Source organism: Prorops nasuta, unplaced genomic scaffold (assembly GCF_024137725.1).
Source record: "Prorops nasuta isolate Cenicafe-Biocafe unplaced genomic scaffold, Cenicafe_Pnas_1.2 PNAS00003, whole genome shotgun sequence".
Lineage (NCBI taxonomy): Eukaryota > Metazoa > Arthropoda > Insecta > Hymenoptera > Bethylidae > Prorops > Prorops nasuta.
In genome coordinates, this window is record NW_027116800.1 from 7,286,527 (window position 1) to 7,298,477 (window position 11,951).

At 37.1% G+C, this 11,951-nt stretch overlaps 2 protein-coding genes across 5 annotated transcripts in view; one reads left to right on the forward strand and one right to left on the reverse strand.

The window, feature by feature from the left end:
- Window positions 1–10: 10 nt before the first annotated feature.
- Window positions 11–11,951, reverse strand: part of LOC136785880 (tetraspanin-5-like) — a 125,808-nt gene continuing 113,867 nt past the window's right edge. The window contains exons 8-13 of one of the 4 annotated variants that reach the window (XM_066747212.1): window positions 4,590–4,782; window positions 4,114–4,440; window positions 1,510–1,706; window positions 1,144–1,288; window positions 832–1,043; window positions 11–309 (exon numbers count right to left, since the gene is read on the reverse strand). In XM_066747212.1, coding sequence (XP_066603309.1) covers window positions 70–309; window positions 832–1,043; window positions 1,144–1,288; window positions 1,510–1,706; window positions 4,114–4,440; window positions 4,590–4,782 — 1,314 coding nt within the window. In that variant the 3' untranslated portion in view covers window positions 11–69. Of the gene's footprint in view, window positions 310–831; window positions 1,063–1,143; window positions 1,292–1,509; window positions 1,707–4,113; window positions 4,441–4,589; window positions 4,783–11,951 lie in introns of those variants that run through there. The other 3 variants (XM_066747211.1, XM_066747214.1, XM_066747213.1) reach the window with 3 other exon arrangements.
- Window positions 2,304–4,053, forward strand: LOC136785884 (odorant receptor 67a-like). Its single transcript, XM_066747223.1, has 5 exons — window positions 2,304–3,092; window positions 3,292–3,397; window positions 3,470–3,577; window positions 3,659–3,814; window positions 3,895–4,053. The coding sequence occupies exons 1-5, from the start codon at window positions 2,329–2,331 to the stop codon at window positions 3,943–3,945; spliced, it is 1,185 nt and encodes a 394-aa protein (XP_066603320.1). The 5' UTR covers window positions 2,304–2,328; the 3' UTR covers window positions 3,946–4,053.

Here is an 11,951-nt window from a genome sequence, read left to right on the forward strand (position 1 = left end):
TTTATTTCTTTTTTATTACTCGATTCTATCAAATGATTTAAATTTTCTTTGTTGTATAAAACAAAACACTTACGAACGTAAACATAGGGCTGTGTGGCGTTTTTTGAGTCTTGATGATTTGACTTGGCATGGTGAATTTTTGCTGTAGCTAAACTGCTGTTGTTCGTCTCGCTTCTGATCGCTGCAGCCAGTGGCATGAAATTCTACATTCATTCCATGTTCATCAGTTTTTCCTTTATTGTATATACTACGTACGTTAACACTGTACGTACAACCATGACGAAGATAGCGTAAATCATAATGAGTTGCCTATAAAAAGAGTAATGATAATCAGAATAATAGTTTCTTTATACCCCAAAATCGTAATGTTTATAAATTTTAGGAAAACATAATTATTATAATTTATTTGCAAGCCTTAGAAGGAAGGTTTCATGTTGCCACATTTCCACAATTTCGAGTTTAGATTTAAACGTAATTTTACAGTAGTGTAATATCAATTAGTAAAATGTTTTATTTTCATTACTCCAAACATGGTACTTCACATTAAGCTCACGAATAGTGAAATTTGTCTTAAATTACCGCTGTTTATTTCCATGTTTTTTCGGCCTATAATGTGTCTGTACCTATGACCCTCTTAACAAATTATAATTTTTCCTTATTAGTCAAACTCTTGGATGAATCATACGTAACGTCATGAAATGAAGATTGACCAAAGTGTGTTAAATTTTTTTAATGCAACAATAAACACCATCATTCATTAAAGAAACGTCAGTTTCACGCACATTTTTTTTTATTAAGAAGCGAATAACTTTTGGATAGAGATAAAAATACCTGTATAATTTTCCACATGGATTTTCGATGAAAACTATGGTTTTTCTCGTGAGGACAAAATTCCTCTGTTAGGGTAACGTTATACTTTTTTGCCTTGTGATTGGCAGACCAGACGACGCGTGCCCTGACCTCGCCACAATAACAGATCATGCGTCTCACTCGAAGACCATCTTGGCGTCTCTCGCATCTCTGGGAAGGTCTTCCAACGTCGGCTTCAATCAAAGCGAACTTCTTCGTTGGTTAATCCTGATTATAAAGCTTCGAGAAGCAAAAAGAATATCGAGAAATACATTACGAGAGGATTTTCCTTACCGAATGCCATGTAATCCGTGCCATTGAAAACCTTTGAAGCTTTTCGTGACGCAAGCCGACGTCCACCGTACAGAGCCACTGCTTGCACCTGCAGGAAGTATTGACACTTCAGCTCCAAGTTCTTCAATTCGTAGCACGTCTTATCCTGCTGGATTCAATTGTTGCATTAAATCACTCTGCACCAATCCCCTTCTGAATTAACTGCTAAATTACTTTTATTTCTTATCTATGTTAGTCTCAGGCTCCATGTGTTTCTAATTCGCCGTTTCATATATATATATATACTTCGGATGAGTTCTTTCCCCAATTGTCTAAGGCCTGTTAGCCAACCATTTATGAGAGTATACACTAATTTGGTCTATTTACCTTAAGAACCGTTCGGTGATAAACAAGAATGGAATCGTTGGTTGGACCCCGTATGAGACGACTCCAGAAAACTTTGTAAAACGCTATTGGCACGTCCGACGCAGGCTTCGTCCAACGAATATTTATACGTAATTTTCCTCCTACCAACCGCGCACCAAACAATGTCAAATTTTGTGGCTCCTTTGGACTTCGTGGTTCTGAAAGTAACGAACAGCTCGTCAAATTACGAATTTCCAACAACGAAAGTAATGTGAATACTTTTGCCTCTTGGTCTTTTTTTATCACCACCCACGCTTCATTCTTTTCTTTTACGTTCACTTTTTATTAGACGGTATATAATAGTGAGAGCTTTCTCGATCGGAAAATGGCGTACCTCTACACGTCGCTTCAGAAAATAGAAAATTTGATATCATTTCTTTTTTCTTTAGTTATTAGATCTATAATAAAAGGGCCAGAAGCTATATTTATGGTCCTAAGGTATTTTTATGCAAACTACTTAGTAACCAAAGTAATTTACATAAGTGCGAGTCGATCGTCTCCTTTGTCTCATTATTAATGAAATAAATGTAAAAACTATACAATGCTCTACGGAAGAGGATATCGATAAGCGAAAGCGTGCATTTTTCATGATCCGCACCCTGTATTTAACTAAAGGGGTCAGGATATGTATTTAGATACTCTTGTAGAAGGAATAATAAACTAGTGCAGAGACAGGCAGGGAACTTTAGATGAATCGATAGGAAACTTTGAATTCTCACATCTTAACTTCCTTTCGTATAGATCTAAGTGAAACAAAACGTCGGTATAACACTGATAAACATGAGTTTTGAAAGTTTCAGTCGGCTCAACGTTTTACTGAATACAATATCCGGTTACACCTTACCGTTTACATCGGTTAAGGAAAAAGGCTCGATTGTTCTAACTTTCTATGTCGTTTTAAACTGGATATTTTATGTAGCGTACATCTTAGGATGCATATCGGGCACTCAGTTCGTGACAAAAGGAACAGTTCTGAGGGATGCTACGATAAATATGCTTGTGTGTGTCGAAGTTTTCATTTTAGGGTTTCACCTCTATCGAAAAACAAATGTATTGCGCGAACTGATTGGAAAGTTCGAATCACTCCTCGTGGGAAACGTCGATTTGAGGAAATGCGTCGAAAAAGCTATTCAACAGTTGAGCTTTGCATTCAAGATTTACGTAGCAAGCACTATCGCCTCTCTTGTTATTTTGTCCTGTTTACCTTTTACAAAAGTTTTTACGCAAGACCAATTTTTCTATAAAGATTTTTTTGTGCCATTTATTATTTCTAATGAGCCATTTTCAATCTATATCTTTACTTGTGGCAATATATTTATCTTGTTAGGTGTCCAAGTAGTTATTTGGAAAAAGTTATGCCTTGATATTTACATGAGTCATATCGTCCTTCTTCTAGTAGGCTGTTACAAATATCTTAAAATAGAAATCGCAAAAGCAATAGAAATCTTCTCAGAGCCATACGTGACACTTTCCAAGTTTGACATTAAATGCGATATACACAAAAAACTGAGAATGGTGATAAATCATCACGGAATTATTGTTCAGTAAGTAGAGAAGTCAATACTATCGACCTATATTGATAAATTATCATATAAAACATTTTTGTTTCGAAGCATCATTTAGCATGCTGTAAAACACACTTAACAAAAGGGCATATACCGAAACCATAAATTTGTCATTATCTCTGATTCCCTCTGTGTATTATTTATAATTATTTTATGCCATTTTCTTTGTTAATTATAGAATGTCTGTTTTGTTAAAACAAATTTTCTCTTTTAACGTTGGTGTCCTTTATATGACTTTCGTCTTTCGCCTCTGCTTTTCGGCCTTTATGATTATATATATTGAAGTAAGTATAAATAATAGACTAAACCAGTAAACAAGAAAAAGAATAATAAGAAGCTTACTACTTTTTTTAAAGGCTTCCGAGACTGCTTTTTTCGAAAGAGGTGCAATCATGATTTATGTAGCTGGCGTATTGCTACAAATGTACATGATATGCTTTTGCATGCAACAACTGCTTGATGCGGTATGTATTGAAAAATTCACTTCTATTAATGGTCATTGTATCAATGTCTAACACTAATGATAATCTGATAACGAACATTAGAGTCGAGCGGTATCACATGGTGTTTACGACGAACAATGGTATAATTGTATTCCAGAATTGGGAAATGTTCTTAAGACATTCGTAGCGTGTAATAAATTAGAGAGCCGTCTTACGTATATTGCCGATGTTGATTTAACAATGCCATGTTTTGCATCGGTGAGTTGTACAAATCCTTATTATAATTCTTTTATAAATTATATATTTATTCTACTAATTTATAACTAATACGTTTCTAGATAATTCAACATGCGTATACCGCTTGCTTGTTCTTTCTCAAAATAAAATAACAGCTACAGAAAGTATAATTTTGAACGGCTCTATAAATTTCACTGTAGAACATAAAGTTTCGTTAAAAATGATTAGGTGGTTTTATAGACAACGACATGCACATTAGATTGAAACTAAATGCTTCTAAAAACAGCCAATGATTTAAAATTATATCACCTGTCCCTCACCTTTAGTTTTAAAGGGTCTGGATGGTAGAGAATATCCACGTGAACCCTCGCTGTTAACAGCTGCAACGCGAAACTGATACCAGTGGCCACTTCTCAATCGATCGCGCAGAGCAGCATATGGCTTTGTAGATACGTGCCGAATTGTCCAAGGACTTAATCTGGATTCTAAATATCTTGGACCAAGAAGATGACGTTCTTCTAACAAATACCGAATATCTCCATCGGTGTAAGTATTATTCAACTGTCCATTATTACTTTTCCACGTAAGATGAATGAGATTACTTTTCTGCTGTCGAATTTGAAGATTTTCTGGTATTGGTGGTAAGTCTATATATAAATCATTGATAGAACCATGTAGTCAATATTTTTAGAGCATCAAAAGCATAAGTATAAAGTTCAAAGTTACAGTAAGATAAACAATTGAAGTACAGTAAATAATAATATTTGAAAATATATCATATTTAAGTAATATTTACCAGTAATATTATCCAAGCCTATTGGATGCATGCACGTAACGCCGCAATCATGTGAACAACATTTGGCTAATTCCGGACAGCGGAAGTCACCATTGCACGCCACTAAGCATGCTGCTTCAAAGGGCGACATGGATGTCTTCTCCGGGCAATATCCCGGCTTTGTGTAATTTGAGGCAAGACAGTTTTCCATGCACTGTAATAGAAGCATAATATATAGCATAAAGCTCCTTATTATAATTAACTATAACAACCGAATCCAGTCTATTCATATTTCTCCAGCAATTATTGTCGTTTAATTTAAATTAAATTCGTACAAATTACTATATTTTCAGATATTTTTTAAATTGCTTATACTACATACTTTATATATTTGATAGGGCAAGTAATTGCCCGAGTTTACAACTTATTGCGGCGAACTAACTAACAGCCAGTTATCGGGTTCAGTAGAGTTACAGCAAACGTTTAGCAGCTTCAGCTTGTTAGACGTTAAATAAAATATTGAAACGCAACAATATGATGAAGCTATAAGGATGCAAATTATGAAACTTTGTTTTTTAGCGAGCCGAACGTTTAATTTTACTGATGAACCGAGCAAAGAGATTGATGAAACTCGAGAAGAGAAAGAATTTTTAGAGAATATTTTATTTTGAAACAAAAGGGTGAACCAAACCAATGGACCAATGCAAGAAATTTACGACATGTAAAACTTTGAAAAGTTTTTCACGCGAAGATTTAATACTTTAGTAAACTTTTGTCCAGAAGAAATTGATTTTCAGTATACAGTATACCATATACACTGTTAAATAAACTTTGGGAAATAAGCAGGAATAAGCTTTTATTACTTTGATAAGCAAATAATTTTCTCATTCCTATAAAAGTATATGCGAAACGAAATTGATATTACTAGCTTTGATATTCTATAAACATATATATTTTAGAATTTCGTTACAAGTTTATCTTTAGCGGACCTTGAAATTGACTTTAACCCTTGGCACTCCAGATTTTCCTCGATCTATCTCTATTTCCAAGAGCTCGTGTCTACATACTCTATAGAAAAGATAGATCTGCCTTCATAAACATAACAGCAAGTGTGAAAGAAGTGGATGTTTCGTATGGTAAAACATTTCACGTATACATTATACTAAACAATGCAACCGATATTCTGTTCTTTTATTGAATACCGAAAATCTGTATTCTTTACCGTAATTTATTCAGAAAAACTCTTCCGAGTTCTAATAAAACAAATGCATTTCTTTATTTCCCATCGATCCTTGTTAGCAGTTTTTAAAACTTGTATTTAAAGAGAAAGAATAATTTTCTAATAGTTTACTATATGGAAATTATTATTATTATGAATCAAGTGCATCGAACGGTTCGAAGATTTATGTTAATACATTGAACGCGAATTTATTATTAAAAAAAAGCAAATTAGGTTAACGTAAGAAATTAGGATTGGAATGGATACCGGATTTGGATTTAGATGGGATATTCAGGTTTGGATGACAGGCGGCATTGGGGGGTAACCTTTTCGGCAGAGTGTTGAACGCTTTCTTGGAAGAAAGAAAGGGGAGGGAGATAGAAGGGAATAAAGAAGAATCTGGGAACCGTATAGTTGCAAGATTGGTGCCTACCGGTCCCGTTTGTTGTGCGAAAGTGAGTTCAGACTAACAAACTGTGCCTGCGGGATCCGCCGATCGTTGAAATGAAGGCAGTTATCTTCTTCTCCTCGCTTTCAACTCGACCGAAACGAAATGGTCGTCGGCTTCTTTCGATTTAATGTTACCCCGTACCGTTGTCCAATGATGGTTTAGTGCATCGATGGAACAACCACACCGAGCAAACGATCCACCGTTCGCGCAAAACTGATGAAGAAACTTTTTAACGTTCCCTACCAGTTTCATCGAATTTAAATGGCATTTAAGGAACGAACTGCCCACATACGAACCTTTGCTTTTATTTCTTGCAACTTTCGGTTCACCTTATTATTATGATGGCAGGCAAAACTTTGAATGCATATACATATAAAGGCGCGCGTGTCCCTATTCACCTCGTGATTCGTTAACCGATAAAATTCGAATGCCCCGCTTGAATGTTTTCTTTAAATTTTCTCTCGGGCACGAAATCGTATAAAATAAAGTGTTGATAAGCCTGCGATGAAAGTGTCCAAGTGTCTTGTAAATTTAAATAACGGACTTCCCATATCGCAGCACGGATGTGTGTGTGTGTGTGCAACTACGTGGCATAAATCATCTTGAATAAATAATGCGGCTGTGTTCACTATCCTCGTTAAATACTTTTTTCTTCGCCAACTTGCAGGATCCCTTGCATTATGCAATCAATGTATGCATGCAATATGGATTAATGACCAGAAACACATCGATAAATTGAATTCAGCAATGAGAAAGCTAATAGAGTAAAAGCAGGATATTTTGATTTAAAATTGTTAAATTAAATCTATAGCTATGGGAATAGTAAGATGGGAAATATTCATTAATTCATTAAAGTTAATAAATTCACTTAGCAGTCATCTGTACATGCAATTAATCTTTTCGTGTGTAATAATAATGTAGTTGAATAATAATTTATGGCTATTATAACTTATACTGTCCCAACAGCTAGAATCTCGAAAAACTGGTTTATAATAGTCTTTATTTGACATAAATCTATAGAGAGTTTGAACTTTCCAGGGATAGATAAGGGAACAAGTTTCGTTTAAAAAATAAGAGCTGCAGTAGTGGCTGTCTTGCCTCGTTGATTTTCTTGTAATTGCATCCTAAAATCTCTGCTACATTGAATAGCCCTTGAAATTACGTATTGTGAAAAGACTATAGAGGGTGAATTATTGTTGTTGTGCAGGATAAGCTATCGCGAGTACAGAGTGTAGGATAAAAATAAAACGAACCCAGAAACTGGTAAGGAACAGCTTACAATGGTTACACATGCAATGTCCTTATAGCACAGAAAGGGAATATATCATTGAAACGGCTAAAGAAACTGGTTCGCTTACTTATTGGCCTACTTTTTATGAGCAATACAGAAGCAAACTGCTTGCCAATGGCATTTGCCCCGGGGCTATTGACCGGCTAACGAAGCTCACCGTAAGGACCTCTCGGTAACAGTCATCGATAGACATTTTAACCGGGATCCCAGCTGAACTAATTGACATCACGAAGCCCTCTCGCTACGATCGATCCAAGCAACGAAAGTCTTAATTTTCTTTTCGCCACTGGCTCCGCAAAGGTCCGAAGCCAACCTGCATACGTCAATTATAATGCATGGCAAATTAATATATACTAACTTGTGCCGTATAAGGAGCAGTGTATAAGGTTTTAATTTTTTTTTTACCTACATAGTATAATATAAATGGCGTCAAAACACTACAGTGTCTCTCTTGATAATTAATCTCCACTGGTTCGATGAAATATACATATAAATATCGATCCGCCGATAAGATATTAAGAGTGAAAATAAAGCAAGCAGAAGCGAGGCAATGAATGCAGATTGCAATTTTTCTTACATCTGCAGATTGATCAGTGTTGGAATTGCCATTCTCGCCTGTATCAAGCTTTTGCACGACCTGTTCTCGACCAGTACAATGTATAGTCGAATGCCACGCTGAAGATTGATCGTCGGTGCTTCGGAATAAGAACCTGTTTTCTATAATGTTGGAAGATACGTTTCTAATCCGGGACCATAGACGCGCGCGTCAGACTCAGACATAACGTGTGGCAGCGCGACCTTTTATAGACCATTACTTCAGGACTTTATTGCCAGCCGCCAGTCAAAGCTCCGAGGATTATTTCTTCGTCATTCCCTGGGCTGAATCATTTTAACCATTCCTCGTAATAACACGCGTGTATCGAGAAGAAAAAATATTAGCAATAAAGCGCAACGCTTTGACAGCCACGGACAAGTTACTGGAGAGCCAACGGTGTCGATGCTCGTATTGATCGCACATTATTGTCAGCCACGTCGATTAAAACGTTCAGCTCCCATGGCCGGAATACGCGCGCCTCGCTTTGCAAACCCACATCGAGAATCCCCTCATTTTTGTTATTACCTTCGAGCTTACCGAACTCTCGCTGGCAAATATTGTATACGCGCCGCAATCCTCCCATGCAGGACATTTCACATTATTTTCAGAGATTGCAAAATACTTTGTAGATGCATTGCGCGTAGCTTTTAATCTTCGGAAGGAAAAATCCACGCGCAACGATATTAGATTGGCAAAGAGGATTTTTCGGATTTCGAGAGACTCGCTGCTCTTTGCCGGCAGTACCATTAATTAATCCAAAGGAGCGATACGGTACGAGGGGAAGGAATTCAGGCTCGGTGCTATAATTAATTAAACGCGAAAGAAAGTACGCAAAACCTCAGCGTCCGATGAATCACGCTCGCTTGTGCGAATTTAAACAGCGACATTAAGGTCTTTCGCCCGCCTTCAAACCGCTCTGCTCTGCGTTATCGAGTGTCGAATCTCGCGTTCTAGCCAAAGAAAATGTATTTCCAGTCGTTTTATCCATCGTTGTACTCTCAGATTTCTTTTATAAATCTTATTAGGGTAGGAAACATTATCACCCTTCGCGTAATCATGCGTATAGATATAATATGTGCGAATATTTGGAAATAACCTGTGGAGCTCTCTAATATATTCGGAAAAGAGATTTGAATCCGAAAGAAAATTTTACCTCGTCAGGATGATTTTCACCGCATCTTGCATCGCACCTCGCCACTCTTATGGGGTCATATTCCTCAACGTACTTTACCCAGGAGGCTAAGCATGCCGGTAGTAAGGACAACAAAAGCCACAGTCCTGTAAGAGAGAGAGAGAGAGAAAGAGGAGAAAGTAAATTATCATCACAAATTAATTATATCTTTCTCAATATATCTAATCTATATATTATTATAAAATATTCTTAAGCTCGTTATAAACACGATTCGGTTATTGGAATGAGACTATATATAGCACTCGAGTTTCGGGTAGTGTTTCATTGCTGACAGCTATGAAAATGTAGAATGTTTTTGAATTGCTATATTATAGAATCGGAACAGATCGGATATACGTAATCCAAATCGCGAGCGACCATGTATATTGTATTTTGTTAAATCCACGTATACAATCTGTACCAAGCACGCTTTTTCAACTAAACTGAAAGCAAAAAGGACGAGTCCTGAACAAGTTGAGCAAGCAGTGCCACTACCAGCTTACTATGTATGTATCGAGTATGTACTGTACTTCTCCAGAGTGCTGTCAACGAAGATGAAGTAGGAATGTAGTAGGGACTAAAAGTGCTGCTTTTAAACTTGCAAAATTTCTCGAATTTCCTACTTTACATCTTGTCACTATACACTTAAAAGTACCATGGATCAAGCTTCGATTCTTCTCGTATATAATATATAATTTAAACAAAAAATAAAATTGTTTACAAAAGTTTCATAGTTCCGTGATAAAAAATCATTTTTTCCAAGGATAGAATAATATCGATTTAACTGTATATAATACCAGGGCTAAACTTCTACACCGACATATAATTGTTGATAAGGCAACATTTAAATCAAGTTAGCATGAATATTCACGAAATTGTGCGAATGTTGTCATCGAATGACACACTTGAGTGACGCAAAAACTTTGTTGGCTGAGTCGCAATACAGATTTGGAGTACGTGTTAATCGTGTGCAATGTCAATGACATGCTTGCCGGCGAAACCCGAGATGCACGAGTAGAAACAGAGGTTTGTTTATAGTAGTAAACGTTAAAACTCGTTCAAGATTTGTCGTTAAACCAAGAGGTCCCTCGCTACTCACGTCATTCCATTCACTCTCGTTTAAAACTCCGTGAGGTTTCAGTTACGAAGAAAAAACCGAAATAATTCCCTTTCAAGCTGCAGTCAACATTGGTATGTTATTTCTCTTGTCTACATTTTGTTCTTTCAAACAGTATCCAGCAATCTTTCAGAGGTTTCACAAGAATTTTACTGAAAACTATATAGGTATACCCTTGTATAGAATAAAACTTTACTTTTAAAATCTCACGGTTCTTTACCTTTATAAAAATATGATTTAGGATTATAATACAATGTATGAGTACGCGTCATCTTTTTCTCGTTTCGTTCAGGTCTTCACCATTCGGTGCATCTACCTGAGATTAATTGACGTTTCTCAAGCGTTCGAGATAAAAGGTTGCCTTCGATGAGTCGATACACCTTTTTCGGTTCGATCCTCATCGATCACTCTTATCCTTGCATCATTTAAATATTTTATAAAGTTTTTTCTATGCAGATTTCGAAGAGTCGTATGAAATTACGAGTATCCAGAAATGCAAACCCTCATCATGCTGTAATGCACTCGTAATTTTTCTTCGCCCTTTACTTCCACTTTATCCGCTCATTCCCATTTTTCATCTTCGATCATCTCGCTCGTGTTTAAAGCTCATCGACGTGCTCCGGGTAATTTCAATCTCCCTTCTTTTCCAACAGCTACTTATATTAGTCATCGACACCTGGTCCGTAGTTGGGCGAACTGGCCTTTCGTGGGAAGCTGCCTTATCAACGACGATCTTCCTACAAAACGCAGGAAGGATCGCTCTCTCAAAGTTGACTCATATACCTGTTCCTCAAAGTCCTCCTCGAACAACTAATCTTACGTATATCTATAAAAGAGATACTTGCTTGTAAAAGTGTCCACCTACGGACAACTCAACGTCTTCACTTTAGTCCTCTTAATCGCTTCAAGCGTCAATCCCGCACAGGATCAATTTATAATTACACACTATACAAATCTCTATAGAAATAAAACCCATGCGTCTTTTTCCATTGATATTACTTTTTCCGTTCGGAAGACTATGAAAAAATCGAACCAATTTCAATATACTCGTGTTTTCATAGCTTCCCTCGAACTGAATAACGTTAAACCAATGGGGTTTGATTGAAAAGTGCCGAAAAAGGAGTAGGGGGAGGGGTGTAAGAGAGACAAGAAGGAGGAGAAGAGAAATAAAGGTTTGATATATATATATATATACATATATATATACGTACTTGGAAGGGTGGTAATGGCCGGTGGATGGTTTTGTTTGCCGGCGACACTTGACGTTGGGCTGCCGACGAGCAGCATCGGGGTGATCGACTGATGGAGGTACGTTCCGAGTCTGACAGCGAGGTCTACGCTAGTGGAGGAAGAGCCGGAAGTACGGGTGGTTGGAGAGCGCGGGACGCTTCGCGATCAACAGGAGGGACCTGGTATCAGGTCAAGAATGAAGTACTGTGCGTGGAGTGAAGAAGCAGAGCGGTTGCGGAGAGGCTGCAGAGAGATTTCAGCAGAACGGCAACGGTGGCGGTGGCGGTGGCGGTGGCGGTAGCGACGGTG

Excerpts from the sequence above, each read along its gene's own strand:
- LOC136785884 (XM_066747223.1), top strand. The coding sequence starts at position 2,329 with ATGAGTTTTGAAAGTTTCAGTCGGCTCAACGTTTTACTGAATACAATA. Across the intron at positions 3,398-3,469 it reads TTATGATTATATATATTGAA|GCTTCCGAGACTGCTTTTTT; the intron begins GTAAGTATAAAT and ends CTTTTTTTAAAG. Across the intron at positions 3,815-3,894 it reads CAATGCCATGTTTTGCATCG|ATAATTCAACATGCGTATAC; the intron begins GTGAGTTGTACA and ends ATACGTTTCTAG.